General features: G+C 53.1%; 2 protein-coding genes and 2 long non-coding RNA genes across 7 annotated transcripts; 2 read left to right on the top strand and 2 right to left on the bottom strand.

Annotated features, from left to right (window-relative positions):
* Window positions 1–471: 471 nt before the first annotated feature.
* Window positions 472–3,073, bottom strand: LOC148217913 (uncharacterized). Its single transcript, XR_015800687.1, has 2 exons — window positions 2,705–3,073; window positions 472–859 (listed from the first exon to the last, which is right to left on the bottom strand). It is a non-coding gene; the product is annotated as an uncharacterized LOC148217913 (long non-coding RNA).
* A 9-nt stretch (window positions 3,074–3,082) lies between these two features.
* LOC148217912 (class I histocompatibility antigen, F10 alpha chain-like) lies at window positions 3,083–6,621 on the top strand. The gene is made up of 8 exons (XM_088158428.1): window positions 3,083–3,222; window positions 4,063–4,326; window positions 4,653–4,928; window positions 5,147–5,419; window positions 5,505–5,609; window positions 5,708–5,743; window positions 5,869–5,901; window positions 6,387–6,621. Exons 1-8 carry the CDS (start codon window positions 3,147–3,149, stop codon window positions 6,398–6,400), a joined length of 1,077 nt encoding a protein of 358 aa, XP_088014554.1. The 5' UTR covers window positions 3,083–3,146; the 3' UTR covers window positions 6,401–6,621.
* A 3,255-nt stretch (window positions 6,622–9,876) lies between these two features.
* On the bottom strand, window positions 9,877–12,221 carry LOC148217911 (uncharacterized). The gene is made up of 2 exons (XR_015800688.1): window positions 12,062–12,221; window positions 9,877–10,910 (listed from the first exon to the last, which is right to left on the bottom strand). It is a non-coding gene; the product is annotated as an uncharacterized LOC148217911 (long non-coding RNA).
* A 107-nt stretch (window positions 12,222–12,328) lies between these two features.
* On the top strand, window positions 12,329–17,980 carry LOC148217910 (class I histocompatibility antigen, F10 alpha chain-like). 4 transcript variants are annotated; one of them, XM_088158429.1, is made up of 8 exons: window positions 12,329–12,436; window positions 14,047–14,310; window positions 14,573–14,845; window positions 15,545–15,817; window positions 15,909–16,016; window positions 16,113–16,148; window positions 16,268–16,299; window positions 17,404–17,980. In XM_088158429.1, exons 1-7 carry the CDS (start codon window positions 12,361–12,363, stop codon window positions 16,291–16,293), a joined length of 1,056 nt encoding a protein of 351 aa, XP_088014555.1. In that variant the 5' UTR covers window positions 12,329–12,360; the 3' UTR covers window positions 16,294–16,299; window positions 17,404–17,980. The 4 variants fall into 4 exon arrangements, 2 of the variants coding, with proteins under 2 accessions (XP_088014555.1, XP_088014556.1); XM_088158430.1 differs by having other exon boundaries at window positions 17,390–17,980; XR_015800686.1 differs by having other exon boundaries at window positions 15,909–16,148.
* The last annotated feature ends 2,637 nt before the right edge of the window (window positions 17,981–20,617 follow it).

The following is a 20,617-nucleotide window of genomic DNA, read 5'->3' as shown; positions in this document are numbered from 1 at the left end:
AGGAAATAAATGACCATGACTGTGATGATGACATGACTGTGACTGTGAGATGACCAAGAGACGGCCATGACCATGAGAGGACTGTGACCATGAGATGATGATGACACAGCCATGTGGTGCCCAGGATCATGTAGTGACCATGAGATGACCATGACACAACCATGGCCATGAGGTGATCAAGAAATGTCCATGACTGTGACCATGACATGATGATGACTGTGAGATGACCATGGGCATGAGGTATTGTGACCAAGAGATGACCACGGCATGCCCATGACCATAACATGATCCTGGCCATGAGGCGACCATGAGCATGAGATGATGGTGACTGGGAGATGACCATAAGATGACCATGAGTGACCACGTGATGAACATGAGCTGACCACGATCTGGCAATGGTCTGGATCTCCCCAGATCCCATCACTCCTCTCACCTCCCAATTGTTATAAATGAGAGACAAAAGTCTCGATATTCAGCAAAATTTAGATTGCTTTATTTGATATAGAAAGAGCAAGCAGCGCGCTGGGGAACGTGAGGGGTCACCGCCCACTCCACGCTCCACCCAACCTTGGTTTGCAGCCTCTTCTTATACTATGGTTTCTCATTATAATCATTAATTTTGGGTTTTTTTCTGTCATAATTTTGCCAAGTAAGCAGTGGTGGTCGAATAAACATCTGTATCCAAACTCACAAAGCCTCTGGGCGATAGTCAGTCTCACAGATAAACATCTGGTCTTTGTAGACAACCACCAGGGAAATCTGGAAGTCTGGTCCTTGAGATAGGCAGCAGTGATCAAACAAAGGCAGGAAGGACTATCCGGAAGTGTGATTTTGCAAGCTGGCAGCAGATATAACTTATCTGGGAAACATAACACAACACAACATAACGTAACATGGTGATTTAAAACAGAACGATTTAATCATATATTTTCCTTTATCTAGCGTCCATGCTTCACTTCAGACCTTAGTATTCTGGTTTATACGAACCCCAAGACTTTTGTGATTAACACGAATCTTTTATCAATTACCACAACGGGAACCCCTGAACCCCCATTTTTGGCACGGGGACAGCCCCGTACTCCTTTCCCCTGCACCCCCTTATCCGAGACTGGGATTCCCCCGCACCCCCGTCAGTGCTCTGAGACACCCCTGCACTCCCATTCCCGGCCATGCTGCCCTTCCGAGACCCCAGATGCGCCCTCTTCCTCGGCTTTTGGACCCCCAGATCTCCAAAATTTCTGCGTCTCCCCAGTTCTCCATTCCCGGCGCTTCCTGGAAGGGCGTTTCAGAGGGTCCCCCGGGGTCCCGGGGGGTCCCAGGGGATCTCAGAGGAGATCCAGTGGGAACAGATGAATTCCCTGGAATTCCCCTTTCCTCCCGTCTCGATTTCCCTTCGCCCATCCTGTGTCCCCGGGATCCGCCCGCCTCTCCCAGCCCCAGCTCCCTCTTTCCCGTGACTCAGGGACCCCCTGGACCCCCATTCCTGCCTTTCCCAGCTCTCAAACTCCACTTTTCTCAAAACCGAGGACCTCTGGACCCCTTTCCTGGGCACAGTGACCCGCTGGAGCCCCCATCCCGCCTCTCCCAGTCCTTTCCTTGAACCTTGGAACCTTCCTGAATCTACCAGTTCTGCTCCTGACTCTTGAACGCCCCCAGACCCCCCAGTCTCTGCGTCCACCCCAGTTCTCCACCCTCTGCTCGTCCTGCGGGGGGTCCTGGGAGGTCCCGGAGGGGATTCAGAGGAATTCCCAGGGTTTCCTCTGTCTCCTCCCTCTCCTCGCGTTCCCCGATCACTTTCGCGTCTCCCGAGCTGCGGCTTCGGGATCCGCCCGGGGACCGGTGACCGCCCCCTGCACCGGGACCCCCCTGAAACCCCGTTGCTGGGAACAGGGACCCCCCTGCACTTCCAATTCCGGACGAACTCCCCTTCCTGGGCACAGAGACCCCCTTGAACGTTCATTTCGGGGCACCGAGACCCCCTGTACCCCCTTGCCCAGTCGAAAAATACCCTGAACCCCCTTACCTGGAACGTGGAACCCCCTGAAGCCCCATTCTCGTGCACGGAAACCCCCCCGAAACCCCATTTCCTGGGAACCGGGACCCCCTGAACCCCGAGTTACCGGCATGGGAACTCCTAGAAAATCCCATTTCTGGGCACGGGAACTTCCCTGAATCTTCATTTCGGAGGAACTGAGACCACCTTCCCCAGTTCCGGGACCCCCTGAACCCCCATATTCAGGACCGGAACTCCCCTGAACCCCCAATTCCCGCGCACCAGAACCCCCTGTATCCCCTTATCCAGCACCGGCACCCAACTGAACCCCTTCATCCAGCACCAATGTCCCCCCGCACCCCTTTCCCGACCCTCTCCCTCTCGGAGACCCCAGTCCCCCTTTTCCTCGACTCCGGGAGCCCCTGGACCCCCATTCCTGCCTTTCCCAGCCCCCACTCTCTATTTTCCTCAACCCGTGCCCCCCCTTTCCTGGGCACAGGGACCCTCTGGACCCCCCATTGCCCTCAACCCCCTTTCCTTGATCCTGGGACCCCCTGAACCCCCATTACTGGGCATGAGGACACCCCCTGCACCCCATTATTCGATACTGGGACCCCCTCCTGGATCCCCGTCACGTCTACTGGGACCCCCTGCACCCCCTTCTCGGGCATTTCGCCCTTCCCAGACCCCGGACCCTCCCTTTTCCTTCACCTTTGTACCCCTGGATCTCTCAAATTTCCGTGTCCCTCCAGTTCTCCACTCCCAGAGCTTTCTTAAGGAGGGTTTCAGGGAGTTGCAGATAGTTCTCAAAGGGCCGCCGGAGGTCGCAGCGGGGATCAGAGGGATCCAGAGGAATTCTCTGGGATTCCGCCGACCCCTCTCCCCACCGCGCTCCCTCGGTCTCTGTCGCTTCTGCGCCCCAACCTGCGAGACCGGGATCTACCCGGCGACTGATGACGTCACTGAGAGATACTGCTGCCATTGGCGGACAGGAACATGCGGCGCCAATGGAGGGGCCGGAGGCCGCCCTGGGGGCGGGGCCAGTGCTGGGGCGAAGCCGGGCGGGGGGAGCCGAGGGGAGCCGGGGGGAGCCGGGCGGGGGGAGCCGGGCGGAGCCGGGCGGAGCCGGGCGTGCCCGCAGCGGAGCAGCGCGATGGCTCCAGCGCTGGGTCTGGGGCCGCTTTTGGAGCTCCTGGGGCTCCTCTGGGACCCGGGGGGAGCGACGAAAGGTGAGTGGGACCCCTAAAACCGCGACCGCTCTGAACTTCCATTTCCGGGCTAAACCGTAAAACTTCATTCCTGGACTCGGGAACCTCCCATAGCCACATTTTGGGTTTTGTGACTCCCCCTTCCCCGGCACCGGGACCGCCCTGAACCCCCTCATCAGGCACCGGGACCGCCCTGAACCCCCATTCCTGGGCACTGGGACACCCCTGAATCTCCATTTCAAGGCCTGGGACACCCTGCACCTCCTTTTCCGCCATCCCCCTTTCCCAGACCTCAGTCTCGCCCTTCACCTTTGCCTCGGACCTCCCAACTTTCGTGTCTCCCCCGTTTTCCACTCCCGCCGCTATTTGAAACGGGGTCCCAGAGGGTCCCGGCCGCCCCAGGGGTCTCAGGGGATTCGCAGCGCGAATCCAATAAGATCCAGATGAACTCCCTGGAATTCGGCCTTTCCTTCCGTCCCCTCCCCCACCGCACTTCCTCGGTGTCTTTCCTGTCTCCCAGGCTGCGCCTCCAAGATCCGCTCGCCTCTCCCAGCCCCAGATTCCCCATTCCCCTGAACCAGGGACCCCCTGGACCCCCATTCCTGCCTTTCCCATCTCCGAAACCCCCCCTTTCCCTCAACACCGGGGACTCCTGAGCCCCGTTTCCAGGGCACAGGAATCCCCTGGAACTCCCATCCCACCTCTCACAGTCCTTGTATCCCCCTTTCCTTGATAGTGGGAGCCCCCTGAGCCACCATTCCTGGACACTGGGACCCCATGCACCCCCTTCCCGTCTCTCCCAGTTACCCTTTCATTGATCCATGACCCCCTCAATCCCCTCAAATCTCTGTGTCCCCCCAGTTCTTCACTCCCTGTATTACTTGGATGTGGCGGTGTCAGAGCCCAGCCCAGGGATCCCTCAGTTCATGATGATTGGGTACCTGGATGGGATCCCCTTCGTGCGCTACGACAGCGAGCGGGGCCGGATGGAGCCGCTGACGCAGTGGATAAAGGATAGAGTCGGGCCGGGATATTGGGATAGGGAGACCCAGATCTGCGTGGGGAACCAGAACATGGATGCCAGGAACCTGGATATACTGCGGGACCGGTACAACCAGAGCAGGGGTGAGTGGGGGGGATCTGTGGGGCTGGGATAGGATCTGTGGGGTTGGGGTGGCATCCATGGGGCTGGGATGGGTTTCCATGAGGCTAAGATGGGGATCCATAGGGCTGGAATGGGATTTATGAGGCTTGGATGTGGATTCACAAGGCACCAAGGGGCTGAGATGGGGATCCATTAGGCTGGTATGGGATATCTTGTGATCCATGGGTTGGGATGTGGATCCATGGGGCTGGGATGAGGCTCTGTGGGTCCCCATCAGACTCTGGGGCTCCATAGGGCTGGAATGGGGCTCTGTGGGACTGGGACTCTGTGGGTACAATTCCCCCAGGTCTCCACACCATACAATGGCTTTTTGGCTGTGAGCTCCTATCTGATGGGAGCGTGCGTGGGTCCTTCCGGAATGGCTACGATGGGCGGGAACTCATTTCCTTTGACCTGGGATCCAGGAGATTCGTGGCGGCCGACAGCGCTGCTGAGATCAGCAGGAGGTACTGGGAAAGTGAAACGAACGAGGTTGAGAGGCAGGCGAATTACCTGGAGCATGAATGCCCAGAGTGGCTCCAGAAATACATCAAATATGGACAGAAGGAGCTGGACCGCAAAGGTGGGAGCAGAATTCATGTGGGATTTGGGAATGGAGGACTTGGGAACGTGATAATTCCGGTGGGAATTCCACGGGCTGATCTCACCCCATCCTATTCCAGTGGAAATTCCATGGGCAGGTCTCACCCCCATCCAATTCCAGTGGGAATTCCAGGGGCAGATCTCACCCATGGACTCAATCGAATTCCATGGATGTCTCTCACCATTATCCCATTCCAGAGCCCCCTGATGTCCATGTGTCTGGAAAAGAGGAACACGGGACGCTGATCTTGTCCTGCCACGCGTACGGATTCTACCCCAGCTCCATCGCAGTCAACTGGATGAAGGGGGATGAAATCTGGGATCAGGAGACGGAGTGGGGCGGGATCGTTCCCAACAGCGACGGCACCTTCCACACCTGGGCCAGGATTGAGGCGCGGCCGGAGGAGCGGGAGCAGTACCGGTGCCGGGTGGAGCATCCCGGAATGTCAGAACCCGGGATCTACGCTTGGGGTGAGGCTGGGAATATGGAATGTGGGAATTTGGAATTCCCAAATGGGGATTCCCCTCCCCCTCCTCACCATCCCACATTTTTCAGAGCCAACATCTGGCAGGAATCTCACTGTGGTGGTCGCTGTGTCCATCGCTGCCATCATCATCTTCATTGCCCTCATTGGATTTGTCATCTGGAAGCGCCAATCTGGTAACACACGGGATGGGGGCCGGGAAGGGGCATGGATCCACCTGGCACTGTTCTGGGAATCCTGTGCCACCAACGCCGATCCCACTGTTTTTCCACAGGGAGGAGGGACAGGAATGGATGCAACATGGCAGCCGGTGAGTACCAGTGGTGGATCCAGCTCTGAATCCTCTCTGTTTGGATCCCAGGATGGATCCTGGAGTTATTCCCAGTGGATTAACTGGATCTGTGCTGGAATCTCATGGATCTTCTCTTTCTGCAGGAAATGACGTGGGAACCAACGCCTTGAGTGCAGGTACACAATGGGATCAGGGTGGGATTCCAGAGGAGAATCGGGGTAGGATGGACAGACTGGGATCAGGGAGGGATTCTGGATCAATGCAGGGGTCCAGAGCAGGATCAGATGGAATTGTGGAGTGGAATCGGGGCTGGATTCTGGAGTGGGATCAGGTGGGATGGATGGGGCAGGATTGGTGCAGGTTGGATGGAGCAGGGTGAGTTGGGGTGGATGGATGGATGGATGGATGGATGGATGGATGGATGGATGGATGGATGGATGGAGTAGGTGTGGGATGGATGGAGAGGGATTGGGTGGAATTCCAGAGTGGGATTAGGGCAGAATGAATGGGACGGGATCGCGTGGGATGGATGGAGCAAGATTGGGGCGGGATGAGGTGGGATTCTGAAACAGCTCCCACTCTCCATGGGCTCCAGCCAGGTCCATCCTGTGGGATGGGGACATGGAGAGGGTGACACCGTGACCCTCTCTCATCCCGACAGAAATCATTGCCTGAGCGATCCATGGAGCTGGATCCGGCCCCTTCCCTCTTCCCAGGAAACCAGGAGATGCCAGCAGAGCTCATCCCACTGTTCCCATCCACCCACAGCTTTTGCTAACAGATACATTTCCCATTTTCTAGTGTTTTAAAGCTAAGAATTACAAATATTCCCAATGCTTTTTTTCTGGTGTGAAATTATCCTACTTTGGGCAATAAATCCTTCTTGGGGCAATAAATCCGGGTTCCCTCCTCCAGTGGCCGACAGTTCCTCACTGGGAGCCAGGAGTGGGAATAGGGACACTGGGGACAGGGATAAGGACACTGGGGACAGGGATGGGGACACGGGGATTGAGACACCAGGATGGGATAGGGACAGCAAGGGACAGAGATGGGAACAGCAGGAATGGGAATGGGGACAGCAGGAATTGGGACGGGGACACCAGGAGCAGGATGGGAAGACCAGGACTAGGGTGGGGGACACATTCATGGGAATGGGGACACCAGGATCAGTGTGAGGACACCAGGACTGGGATGGGGACACATAAATGGGGACACCAGGACTGGGATGGGGACACCAGGAGCAAAATGAGGGCTTCTCAGCCACACCCAATTCCATCCCCCAGGTTTTGTTTCCTGCTCCATGTCCCATATCCCATGTGTCCCCAGGAGAGTCTGTGTAGCAGTCCATCCTGGAAGGGACGGGCTGGGAACCGGCCCCACAGCAGGTAACAACCCTGGACACTGAGGAGCCAAGACAGACAACATCCAGCCACACTATGGCGAGCAGTAGAGGAGAAGAAAAGGATTATGGGAACTACTGGGCATAACCATGCAAATAGAGACTGCACAAGGGTCTGTGATTGGCTGGAAGCTTTCTAGAACATTCCTTCATAGTCTGTATCAGTGTCTGCTCAACCCCATTTTAGGGTCTTCTAAAGGGGCCTTTGTGCACCCTTTTTATTTCTCCTTACACTTTCAGTTTCTAGCCCTTTAGTCATTCCTGTCCCTTTATTATTTATTTAGCCATTTCACTGACACCAGCCCGGGGTCAGGGCAGGCCAAGCCCTGACAGGTTTGGCCATGTCAGGCTCCTGGAAGGGCAGTGGGATGGGAGAGGGGTCAGGCCAGGCATCGTTGCCCCCAATGGTCCTTGAGTGTTCCAAAACTGGGGCTTGGAGAAGTTCCCTGGCCATGACCATGGCCATGACACAAGTACAAGATGGCCATGGGATGAGAGTGACCATGGCCATGATATGACCATGACACAACCACAACCCTGACCAAGAGATGATTTGGACCAAGAGATGACCATGGGTTGGCTGTGGCACAGCCATGGCCTTGGGGTGACCCTGATGTGATCGTGGCCATGAGATGACCATGAGGTGACAGTGACATGATCATGAGGTGACCATTACAGTGAGATGACCGTGAGCATAAGATGATGGTGATCAGGAAATGACCATGACCATGAGATGGCCGTGACCATGAGATGACCACAAGATGATGGTGACAATGAGATGACCACGAGATTGCCATGACACCACCACGGCCATGAAATGCTGGAGGCCATGAGATGATCATGACTGTGACCATGACACATCTTGACCAAGAGGTGACCACGAGATGACCACAACACACCATGGCTATGTGGTGATCAAGACCATGAGATGATCATGACACAACCATGGCTGTGAGACAATTGTGACCATGAGGTGACTGTGAGGTGACCATGACCATGAGATGATGGTGACCATAACTATAGGAAATAAGAAAAGCCTTACAGAATAAGTGTGGGAAGATAGGTTGAAAGGATAATGCAGAAAGCAATGTTTCCCAATGAATTACACCTGTACTGATTACTGAGAGGTAGAAACAGCCTTGCCTGCCCAATGGGGATGGGTGTTTTATAAAAGAGTGGGCTAGCTGGCCACTAGTCACAGTCACAGTTGGAGCTTGAGACTGAGGATCTGCTGCAGTTTGGGGTGGAGTCTGCTGGCTGTGCTGGGAGGAGAGAAGGGACAGGGGGTTGTGCCAGGGACAGATAAGGTAAGAAGTTGTTGTGACAGACAGGGTTAGGTGGCCAGATAAGGGACAGGCTGGGGTTTAGCCAGTGATGTAGAAGGAAGAAGGAAACTTGCAGAGAGGAGAGAAGGAGTCAGAGCTGTGTGGAGCTGCCTTTGAGGGAAGGAGTTAGGGTTGGCTGAGAGAAGTCCACAGAAAGAAGGAATGTAAAGTTTTTAATAAAGGATTGATGGTGGTATCAGTCCAGTCCGTCTCAACATAATTACTACATAATGGTGATGCCAACGTGGTTGGACTTGGGCTGTAGGGTGAGGTACAGCCAGAGACGGAGCCCAGGGAAGCTGAGAGCAGTGGGGGAAGCCGCTGGTCTGAACCTGATTGACTGTGACACCTGAAGGGATGGTTATCCAGATGAGCCACTGGCAACAGACTGTTTTATGTGTATTAAAAAACACTTGGGGGAAAAAAATATGTTATTAAGGTTGATGAAAGCACTTCCTGTAGTGTTAGAGTATGGAAAGAAGTTGGGGAAAGACCGTGGGATGCAGTATGCAAAGGGGACAAGGCAGCTGCAAATTTGACTGCCACCTGGAGATTGCTCTATGAGACTCTAAAAGAATAGAAAACAGAGCAGGAGGTAGAAGAAGAATCAGAGCTAGAAATTGAAGTTAATGGGGAGCAAGAGAAGAATGAAGTTCAGCTTGAGAATGTGCCTGTCCCTGAAGTAGAGCCTGCTAGAGCTGCCTCTGTGTCCCCCAAAAAGCTGAATTAAGAGCCGAGTTCCAATATGTAACTCCTGCACAGCAGTTAGCTAAAATAACTTTACAAAAGCAACTAAGCTGAAGAAGGAAAAAGTGAAGTAATTAAAGGAACAAGACACAGGAAAAGCTGGAGATGGTGGTTCTGCTGTTGAATGCAATGTGTCTATTTGATGCTGAAACATGTATATTGTGTTTATGAATTGCAGCTTTCTGCTTCTTGAGCTTTAATAGTATGTACTGTGAGAATCTGGGTAATGTATCAAGCTTAATTCACAAAGGCATTTCAGAGCTAAGAGAATCCTTAGGTTGATGTTCTGTACTGCTAAAAGCCAAACTAAACCAAAGTAAATTAAAAAAGAAAGCTAACAATCAATGAGAAAAGAATGAAGAATCAATCAGAATTAATTGGATGTGGTTGTTAATGCTGCTGTAAACTTTCACTTTGGGTAATGAAAATGGAATAAATTGGTTATATGTGAGGAGAAAAATAATAAGACTCTTGGCTCTGGGGAAAGGTAAATGTCTAATCAATCTACAGCATGCAGACAATTATTTCTTATATAAGAACTTGCTGAAAGAAACAATCATGAAGTAAAGCTAGGCAAACTACTTGTGATATTTGAGAACTGAGATTTCAAGTATATGTCCTTATTGTGATGTGTTGCCCAAACAATTGTATAACTGTTAGTCTGAGGTGAAATATGTGAATGTGTCATCATGTCAATTTATTTTAATTAAATAAAAAAGGGGGAATTTGTGGGAAGATTGCCTTCTATCCTTTCAACCTATCTTTCCCAGTGAAATACACCTGTACTGATTACCGAGGAGTGGAAACAGCCTTGTTTGCCCAATGAGCATGGATGTGTCCTGGTTTAGGACAAATTTGGGAGGAAACCTCTGAATGAGGTCCCTCGGGAAAAAAAGAAAAAAAGTTGGAGAGAAGTGGAAAAAAAGAAAACTGTTTCTTCAACAGGCAACACACCTCCCAGCACAACAATGAACAATATCAAACAGCAAAACCCCTCGCTGTTCCCAAGAGATGACAGATTTAGAAGATTTCTTTCCCTGGGCTGCCCGGCTCACTCAGTCTGTTCTCAGTCCCTCCTGTGCTGGGAAATGCCACGGCCCAGGCCAGGCCTGGTGGGACACAGGTGTGAGCTCCCAGTGCTCCCCTGGATTTTCAGTCCAGAGCAGGTTCAAACAGTTCCAGGAAAACAGAAAAAGGGAAAAAAACAATCCAGGGGGCTTCTCTGCCTCATCGAGCCAGAAAAACTAATCAAGAGCAAAGGAGAGCTCTCTCTCGCTGTCCACTGCAGACAACACAGTCTGTGAGCAGGAATGTGGGGGAGCCTGTGCAGTCTCTGATAACAAATTGTGCACTTCTTCTCCCCCCTCCGTTCATTCCTGGAACCAGTCTTAAAGTTGCAGAATTTAATATTCAACACCAACAGAACAGACGATTTGGGGATATAGACATCATACAGCCACGCCAAGACACCTGCCCATCTGTGCTCTCTCTCTTCTTAGTCCTCACAGAGCTTGATGACGCTCACTCCATCCCCCTCATCCTCTTCTTCTTCCTGCCCAGTGCACGCTTCCTCATGGGACTCTTCTTGATACAGGCTGGTTTCAGTGGGGGACAGCACCTGCTCGATGCAAGCTTCCCCTTGGGATGTTACCTGGTCATTGCTGGTTTCTTCAGGTTGTAGCTCCTTCTCAATGCAGCCTTCCCCTTGTGATTCCTCATTGTTATGGGTAAAATTTAGTTAGTGTGTTACAAGTTAAGGTTGTTAATTTTCTAAGTTAAGTGTTGTTCTGTGGCGATTTTATGAAGAAGTTGTGTTTCAAGTTAGTTGAAATGTTACAATAAGTTAATGTTTGTTAAACGTTTAAAGTGGTCCAGGATGGCGTGGGGGTCGTTCCTGAGGGCCGTGGTAACATCTCGAGAGTGAGGCCAGCGCAGTGACATCAGCGCTGCGAGATGAGATTGGTGGAAGGAGCAGTCCAGTCACTCGACGCCCCGAGAGAATGGTTGGGCAGGAATGAACCGTGATAAGGACCAATAAAAGCCCCCAAAACGGACAATTATCACGGGGATCCAAACCCCACCAATCCTGGACCCAAGGCGGGGGGTATAAAAGGGGCTGTCAGACTCCTGCCGGTTGCTCTCCTGAGGAGTTCGTTCCGAGGGAGTGCCCGCTGTGTCGGGTTCGACACATTTGTATCGTTTTCCGGCTTGCTGCGAGGGGACTCGAGCTTATCTCGGGTCCTCCGTTTTCTACAGCTCATTTTAATAAACGAGTGCCTCTTTTACAAGAAAGTTTACAAGAAAGTGACTCTGTTTTAAAAGACCGGGTGACTTTGGGCCAAAAGTTCTGGCCTCGTTTATTACACTGCTACAGGAAATTTGGTAACAGTTCGCTGATTTATAGCCCTCAAATCCTGTACCAATCTGTAATTCCCGTCTGTCTTTCTGACAGGCAGAATAGGAGTATTATGTGGGGACATGCATGGTTCCAAAGCCCCTTGTGGCAAAAGGTTTTCTGTGACAGGCTGAAGGCCCGGGCTCCCTTCTAATGATATTGGATATTGACAAACTCGGATAGGTAAATCGGGATCAGTGATTTTCACTTTGTTGGGTTTCATTTTTAACTTCCCTATTTCCCCAGGGGTGTGCTACCCCTCAGGACATATTTTTTCCTCATCCTTTTGGTGAAGGCATAAATTTTAAGTTGCCCTCGGGATACTTCAATTTTCAAATCCAATGCTATCATTAAATCCTTCCCCAATAAATTATTTTTTGTCTCTGACAGTAACAGCAGATCATTTAATCCAATTTTGCTTTGGTTCTCAATTTATACATTTTTAATAACAAGGATCCGAAACGGCTTACCCGGCATTTTCTTAAGGGGGTCCCAGGTGGTTCTCAGAGGGCTCCGGGGGATCAGAGGGATCCAGAGGGATCCAGAGGAATTCTGTGGAATTCCGACGTCCCCTCCCCCACCGCGCTCCCTCGGTCTCTTTCGCTTCCGCGTCCAAACCTGAGAGACCGCGATCTACCCGGCGACGGTGACGTCACTGAGACATCGAACCACCATTGGTGGACAGGAAATATCGGCGCCAATGGCGTGGCCGGAGGCGGCTCTGGGGGCGGGGCCAGTGCTGGGTACGGGCCCGCAGCGGAGCAGCGCGATGGCTGCAGCGCTGGGTCTGGGGCTGCTCTTGGGGCTCCTGGGGCTCCTCTGGGATCCGGGGGGCGCGACGAGAGGTGAGAGGGACCCCTGAAATAGCGACCACTCTGTACACCCCTCCCACCGGTATCCCCATTTTGGGTCCTGTGACCCCCCCATCCCATTCCCCAGCGCCAGGACCCCCTGTATCCCCTCATCTGGCACCGGGACCCCCTGAAACCCCATTCCTGAGGATCAGGATCCCTTTGAACCCCGAATCGCGGACCGGGAACCCCCCTGAACTTCCCATATCGGGCACCGGGACCCCCCAAACCTTCATTCCCGGGTACGGGAGACCCCTCCATAGCCCATTTTGGGTCCTGTGACCCCCCCCAAGCCCTTCCCCGGCGCTAGGATCCCCTGTACCCCCATTTCTGGGCACGGGGACTCCGTTGAGCACCAATTTCCGACCACCGGGACCCCCCTTGTAGTCCCTTATCTGGCACCGGGACCACCCTGAGCCCCCATTCCTGGGCACAGAGACACCCCTGAATCTCCATTTCCGGCCTTGGGACCCCCCTGCTCCTCTTTTTCCGGCATCCTGCCTTTCCCAGACCGCAGATCCGCTTTTTTCCTTGACCTTTGGACCCCCCGGATCTCCCAGCTTTCCGTGTCCTCCCCGTTTTCCACTCCCGCCGCTTCCCGAAACGGAGTCCAAGAGGGTCCCCGGCGTCCCAGGGCTCTCAGGAGGGTCGCAGCGGGGATCCAATGGGATCCAGATGAACTCCCTGGAATTCCCCCTTTCCCCCAACCCCTCCCCCACCGCTCTCCCTCGGTCTCTTTCCCGTCTCCCAGGCTGAGCCTTCAGGATCCGCTCGCCTCTCCCATCCCCAGATCCCCCTTTCCCGTGACCCAGGGACCCCCTGGCCCCCCATTCCTGCCTTTCCCAGCTCCCAGGGCCCCCGTTCCCTCAACACCGGGGACCTCTGGACCCTCTTTCCTGGGCACAGGGACCCCCTGGATCCCCCATCCCGCCTCTCCCAGACCTTTCCTTGAACCTTAGACCCTTCCCAGCTCTCCTGGGTCTCCCCATTCTGCTTCCTGCCCCCCCAATCTCTGCATCCCCCCCGTTCTTCACCCCCTGCTCGTCCTGCAGGGGGACCCAGGGGCTCCAGGAAGGCCCCTGGGGGGTCGTGGAGGGTCTCAGGGAGGATTCTGGGCTCTGGGACCCCCTGAATTTCCTGTCCTGGGCACTGGAACCCCCCTGCACTCCATTATCCAGTACCATTTCCCTCCTGCAACCATTTCCCATCCATCCCATCTTTCCCTTTTCCAGACTCCCCTTTTCCTTGACACTGAGACCCCCTGGACCCCCATTCCTGATTTTTTTAGCCCCTAGCTCCCCATTCCCTCTGCATCAAAGACCCCCTGAGCTTCCCATTCCATCCATCCCGGGTCTCCCTGCCTTGTGACTCCTCTTTCCTTAACATTGGGGACCCCTGGACTTTCTTTCCTCAGCACAGGAATCCCCTGGAACCCCCATCCCACCTCTCCCCATGCTTGTATTCCCCTTTCCTTGACACTGGGCATCCCCTGAGTGCTCGTTCCTGGACACTGGGTCCCCATGCACTCCCTTCCCACCTCTCCCAGTTCCCCTTTCATTGATCCATGACCCCCTCAATCCCCCCAAATCTCTGTGTCCCCCCAGTTCTCCACTCCCTGCGTTACCTGTCTGTGGCGGTGTCAGAGCCCAGCCCGGGGATCCCCCAGTTCATGTCCATGGGGTACCTGGATGGGATCCCCTTCACACGCTATGACAGCAAGCGGGGCCGGATGGAGCCACTGACACAGTGGATAAAGGATGGAGTCGAGCCGGGATATTGGGATAGAGAGATCCAGATCTGTGAGCAGAACCAGCACGTGCATGCCAGGAACCTGGAGACACTGCGGGACCGGTACAACCAGAGCAGGGGTGAGTGGGGGCATCTGTGGGGCTGGGATGGGATCTGTGGGGCTGGGATAGATCTATGGGTTGGGTTGTGGATCCGTGGGGCTGGGGTGTGGATCCATAGGGCCTGAATGTGGATTCGCCAAGGGGCTGAGATGGGGATCCATTAGGTTGTTATGGGATATCTTGTGATCCATGGGTGTGAGTGGGGATCCATGGGGTTGGAATGGGGCTCTGTGGGGCTGGGACACAATTCCATGGTTCTCTGTGGGTACAATCCCCCCAGGTCTCCACACATTGTTGGCAGTCAGCGGCTGTGACCTCCTGTCTGACGGGAGCATCCGTGGATCCCGCCAGGATGGCTACGACGGGCGGGATTTCCTCTCCTTTGACCTGGGATCCGGGAGATTCATGGCTGCTGACAGCGCTGCTGAGATCACCAGGAGGCACTGGGAACATGAGAACGTGGCTGAGACGTGGAGAAATTACCTGGGGCAGGTCTGCCCGGAATGGCTCCAGAAATACGTTGGATATGGGGAGAAGGAGCTGGACCGCAAAGGTGGGAGCAGAATTCCTGTGGGAATGTGGGATTTGGGAATGGAGGATTTGGGACCATGGGAATTCCAGGGGCAGGTCTCACCCCCATCCCATTCCAGTGGGAATTCCACGGACAGGTCTCACCCCCTTCCCATTCCAGTCGGAATTCCATGGACAGGTCTCACCCCCATCCCATTCCAGTGGGAATTCCACAGACAGGTCTTACCCCCATCCCATTTAAGTGGGAGATCAATGGGCAAATCTCACCCCTGTCCCATTCCCATGGAATTCCATGGGCCGATTTTAACCCCATCCCATTCCAATCTGAATTCCATGGGCAGTTCTCATCAATTTCCAGTGGGAATTCCATGGGCACATGTCTCCTCCATCTCGTTTTACTGGGAATTCCATGTCCACATCACACCCCCATGCCTTTCCAGTGGGAATTCCAAGGTTTTATGTTATCCCCATCCTATTCCAGTAGGAATTCCATGGACAGGTGTCACCCCCATCGCATTCAAGTGGGAATTCCAGGGAAAGATCTCACCCCTGTCCCATTCTTATGGAATTCCAGGGGTAGATTTTACCACCAACCCATTCCAATCCGAATTCCAGGGACAGATCTCACCCCCATCCCATTCCAGTGGGAATTCCAGGGGCAGATCTCACCCATGGACTCAATCGAATTCCATGGATGTCTCTCACCATTATCCCATTCCAGAGCCCCCTGATGTCCATGTGTCTGGAAAAGAGGAACACGGGACGCTGATCTTGTCCTGCCACGCGTACGGATTCTACCCCAGCTCCATCACAGTCAACTGGATGAAGGGGGATGAAATCTGGGATCAGGAGACGGAGTGGGGCGGGATCGTTCCCAACAGCGACGGCACCTTCCACACCTGGGCCAGGATCAAGGCACGGCCGGAGGAGCGGGAGCAGTACCGGTGCCGGGTGGAGCATCCCGGAATGTTGGAGCCTGGGATCTACGCTTGGGGTGAGGCTGGGAATGTGGAATGTGGGAATTGGGAATTTGGAATGCCCAAATGGGGATTCCCCCCCCCTGCTCACCATCCCTCGTTTCCCAGAGCCGACAGCTGGCAGGAATCTCACTGTGGTGGTCGCTGTGTCCATCATCGCTGCCATCATCATCCTCATTGTCCTCATTGGATTCGTTGTCTGGAAGCGCCAATCCGGTAACACAGGATGGGGGTCGGGAAGGGGCATGGATCCACCTGGCACTGTTCTGGGAATCCTGTGCCACCAACGCTGATCCTTCTGTTTCTCCACAGGGAGGAGGGACAGGAATGAATACAGCATGGCAGCCAGTGAGTACCAGTGGTGGATCCAGCTCTGGATCCCCTCTGTGCAGATCTCAGGATGGATCCTGGGGTTAATCCTGGTGTGTGATCAGTGCTAGAATCTCATGGATCTTCTCTTTCTGCAGGAAATGATGTGGGAACAACAGCTTGACCACAGGTATGGAGCGGGATGAGGGTGGGATTCCAGAGAGGGATCGGGGCAGGATTGGACTGATTGGGATCAGGGAGGGATTCTGGATCAGAGCAGGGGTCCAGGGCAGGATCAGATGGAATTGTGGAGTGGGATCACAGCTGGATTCTGGAGCGGGATCAGCTGGGATGGATGGGGCAGGATTGGTGCAGGGTGGATGGGGCAGGATTTGTGTGAGATGGATGGGGCAGGATTGGTTGGAATTCCAGAGAGGGATTGGGACAGGATGGGTGGGGCGGGATTACGTGGAATGGATGGAACAGGATTGGTGTGGGATGGATGAAGTGGGATCAGGGAGGTGTTCCAGAGCAGGATCAGTTGGATGGATGGAGCAAGTTTGAGGCAGGATCAGGTGGAATTCCGGAGCAGCTCCCGCTCTCCATGGGCTCCAGCAAGGTCCATCCTGCGGGATGGGGACAGGGACAGGGTGACACCATGACCCTCTCTCATCCCGGCAGGAATCACTGCCTGAGCAATCCCCAGAGCTGGATCCAGCCCCTTCCTGTGGTAGTCGATTTGGCTGAGATGGACTGGGATTTAGCCCAAATTCCCTATAAAGAAAGCACAAATTTAAGACCTTGGGAGGCAGGCTGTTAAAAAGCAAAGCCTTAGACATGAGGTCTGGCCCCTGCCCTGCAGATGCAGAGGCTTTAGCCTAAAACCATGGGCTTTGTAAGGACATGTCAGGCATGCCTAGGCACGTCCCTAATTCTCATTTGTCTTTGGACCTTTGCCCTCGGGTATCCCTGTGTATATCCCTCCCCCTGGTCTTTGGATGCAGCCTCTCAGATCACATGTTCACAGATGGATTAAAAGGATATCACAGGCACACCATCATTCCCATCCCGCTTATTATTATTATTATTATTATTATTATTATTATTATTATTATTATTATTATTACTAGCCACGCTGTAACCCAGTCAGGCTGGTGAAGTTGTCACAAAGGGAAAAACCCCATTGCATTACAACAGGCAGCCATATCAGATTCCACATGTTCCAGGTTAAATTCACATGAAGGGGAAACTGGATTTACAGAGATATCTAATGGCTTTAGGTTCCATATTGCAGAAGCTCCAGAATTACATCCTGCTATCCAGACCCATAGGACTGGACACACCTGCACATCCCTTCCAGCCTGGACACTGGGTCTATGTGAAGTGGTGGGACAGTGATCATCTGCAAGCCAAGTGGAGAGGACCATTCCAAGTCCTGCTGACCACCCTCATCTCAGTCAAAGTTGCTGGCAAAGGACCTTGGATTCACTGCTCCAGAGTTAAGAAGGGTTCTGCTCCTGAAACAACTGAAAATACAGAGACTGATGCAGATAAAAATATGTTTTAAATTATTCCTCTTCTGTGCCTAAAGAACTGTTTGTAATAATCAGGATTCGTCTTTGCATGATAGCCAACTGTGCAAGACATTACTACTGTTAGATATTTACTGTTAGATATTTATATATTATTAGATATTTATCTGTTGTTAGATGTTTACTGTTGTTTGATATTTATCTATTAGATATTTATTTACTGTTAGATATTTACTGTTGTTACATATTTATCTATTTATTGGGGGTTAGGTTTCTTTTCTTTTGTTCCTTCTTACCTATAGAATTTTTCCCATGAATTGCTAGAAAATTCTAACTGCAGCTACTGGTTAGTGCTTTAGAAAACAAAAGGTTGGCCTGGCCCAGGTAAAAAGGAGGGCGGGGGTGGGCAGCTACTCAAGGCTTTGGGTTTTGGAAGACACGTTTGGAGCTGCTCTTGCTTAAGGAGAGGAAGTCCCCATGACCCAGCACAGAGCTGCTGCTCCTTCTCCTCTGGGGTGAGCCTCTGCTCGTAAGAGCAGCCACTGACCTAAGGCCTTATTAACCCCTTCCTCACTAAAAGAGGCACCGATCACCCTCTGCTCACACCCAGCTGCCGCTGCCCGCTGCTCCTTCAGCGCTGCTCTGAGTTTCTCTGCGCTGAAGCCCCGCCCTGCCCTGCCCTGCTGGGACGTCCTGCAGTTCCAACTCCTGCCGAAAAATTCTCTGATACATCTCGTCCACCAGCCCAAGATCTTTTGTTCATTCCTGCTGTTCTAGCTTAGTGCTTTTCAGAGTCCTGCAGGGGCACTGGGATTGACTGCCCCAGGGCTTTGAGAAGCAAATCCTCTCCTCCATCCTTTCCCATCTCGGCCAGAAATGCTGTCACAGGCTCCCTGGTTCTGTTTGTTATTAATTTCACAGTTGTTGTTTTCTTGCCTTGTTATACATACCAGTAAGAAACTGTTATTCCTATCTCATATCTTCGATTAAAACCCCCTTAATTTCAAAATTATAATAATTCAGAGGGAGGGGGTTTACATTCTCCAGTCCGAGGGAGAGTCCTGCCTTCCCTAGCAAACACATGTCTTTCAAACTGAAAGAAATTTTGGTGCCCAACATTCTCTGCGGAGAACTTTGTTTGTGTTTCCAGGCCAATGGCGGCTCGGGCCCGGGCCCGTTCCAGGGCTGTTCCTCATCTCCGCCTTTGCCCTCCCACAGCCCGGGGGGCCCTGAGAGCGCGGGCCGAGGCTGGGCCGTGTGTGCAGAGCCCGGCTCTCGCTGCCATTGGCTGATTGTGCCAATGTCACTCCTGGTTCTCGCGCGCTGATTGGGCAGAGCGGGGACAAGCCCCGCCCATTAGGCGGGGTGCAGCAAAGGCGCCATTGTCGGACAGTTTGTGTGGGCCCGGCAGCGGCGGCAGCGGCCGGAGCCCAGGGAGGCGGCGGCGGAGCTCGGAGGCGGCCCCAGCGCAGGTGGGAGCCGCGCTCGGTTGTGCGGGGGCTCGGGGCTCGCTGCGGGCCGACGGGGCGGCAGGGGGCTCTGGCGGGTTGGTTGTGCCGGTGCCGGCCCGTGTTGGCGCTGGGCTGAGGGCGCTGCGGGAGCGGCTGCCCGCGGTCTCCTTCCCGCTGGGGCCTCGGCAGGAGCCGGTGCCGGAGCAGCGCTGGCTCGTCCCGGTTGCTGTGGGTGGCACAGAGGTGTCTGCCCTGTGCCCGGGGCTGTGCGGGAAAATACCCGTGGCCAGAGGTTTGTGTGCATAAAGGAGACAGAGGAGTCCTGTAAAAGTGACTTTATTGATGAACAAAGAGAGAGGCCATGCGGCATTTGCCATGCGGTCTCTCCAGTTGTTGTAGTACGCAGTCTCCTTTTTATTCTCATTTTCCCGGCTGCATTCCCCCTCTCCCTTTCGCCACCGACTGAGGTACTTTGAAGGCTCAGACTTCCCGATCCGACTACTGCATGTCCTCGTTAATGTGCACCTCTCCTTTTGTATAACATCCGATATTCCTGGCTTTGTTAAGTGTTTCTCCTTCTCGAAGGTCAGGCACTGAGCAGGATCTTGGCTGAGCAGCTGTCTCTGGAAATTAGTAACAGTTTCTGAAACCGATGGTTTCTCCCATTACTTCCTTTTATACAAATCCCTGGCCCTATCTCCAGGCATATTCATCTTACTCTACTCAAATCCTCTTCTTATTTTCTCAGTAATTATCTTTACTGACTTTAATGTCCATTGGCTTAGTCTCTTTTCCTGGATCCTCATTGGTTTGGGATTATTCTCAGTGACCTCATTCCCTGTCCTTTTGTAGCCGTTTCTGGATCAGGAGGCCTGGCTGCCACCTGCATCCCCTTGCTCACCTGCTGAATGAGCTGCACTCAGCAAGGTGTCGTGCATGGTAAAAAGATGAGAGTTGCTGCAGCACATCAGAGGAGGAACTGCATTCGTTTAACCCATGGCGCCCCAAAAACTTGTCTAATTCTCATCCTTTCTACATTTCTACCAGAATATGAGCTACTTTCATTTGTTATCTATTTCACCAGTTTTCCGTTATTATCTGTTTGCAAATAGCAGTTTGAATAATCTAATTTTCCACAAATGTCGCCTTCATCTTTGGCGTGGTTTGGTTGTCATGAAGGTCAGGAGCTGGGTCTGTCTGCTTCATTATTATTTCGAGGACATCTTGTCATCTAGTCCTGTAGTTGGAATGATAAATGGGTATTTTCCCCAGCAGTGTTAATCTGCGTTTCTAAAGCTCTTCTGACTGCCTGGAACCAAAGGTTCTCTTCCAGAGCAGGAATTGCATGACTCACATGTGGCCCCCCCACAATCTGCTTTTTACTTGATATCTTTAGTGTTAGAGAGTCAAGGCATTACTTGATTCTGGGCAGGATGTGCAACAGAAATCATTTCATCCACACATAGCCTGAGTGTGCAGAGAAAATCATTCCATGACAAGTGAGTCTTACTGGATTTTTCCTGAA

This window comes from Sturnus vulgaris, unplaced genomic scaffold (assembly GCF_052056855.1).
Source record: "Sturnus vulgaris isolate bStuVul1 unplaced genomic scaffold, bStuVul1.hap1 Scaffold_198, whole genome shotgun sequence".
In the NCBI taxonomy this organism is placed as follows: domain Eukaryota; kingdom Metazoa; phylum Chordata; class Aves; order Passeriformes; family Sturnidae; genus Sturnus; species Sturnus vulgaris.
This window is presented reverse-complemented; position numbering and strand designations above follow the sequence as displayed.

What these genes read in the sequence shown, in the direction of transcription:
- LOC148217912 (XM_088158428.1), top strand. Translation starts at nt 3,147, where the DNA reads ATGGCTCCAGCGCTGGGTCTGGGGCCGCTTTTGGAGCTCCTGGGGCTC. An exon ending in CATCTGGAAGCGCCAATCTG is followed by an intron (nt 5,610 to 5,707) that starts GTAACACACGGG and finishes GTTTTTCCACAG; the next exon opens with GGAGGAGGGACAGGAATGGA. An exon ending in TGGATGCAACATGGCAGCCG is followed by an intron (nt 5,744 to 5,868) that starts GTGAGTACCAGT and finishes CTCTTTCTGCAG; the next exon opens with GAAATGACGTGGGAACCAAC.
- LOC148217910 (XM_088158429.1), top strand. Translation starts at nt 12,361, where the DNA reads ATGGCTGCAGCGCTGGGTCTGGGGCTGCTCTTGGGGCTCCTGGGGCTC. An exon ending in TCCGGGGGGCGCGACGAGAG is followed by an intron (nt 12,437 to 14,046) that starts GTGAGAGGGACC and finishes GTGTCCCCCCAG; the next exon opens with TTCTCCACTCCCTGCGTTAC. An exon ending in GCCTGGGATCTACGCTTGGG is followed by an intron (nt 15,818 to 15,908) that starts GTGAGGCTGGGA and finishes CTCGTTTCCCAG; the next exon opens with AGCCGACAGCTGGCAGGAAT.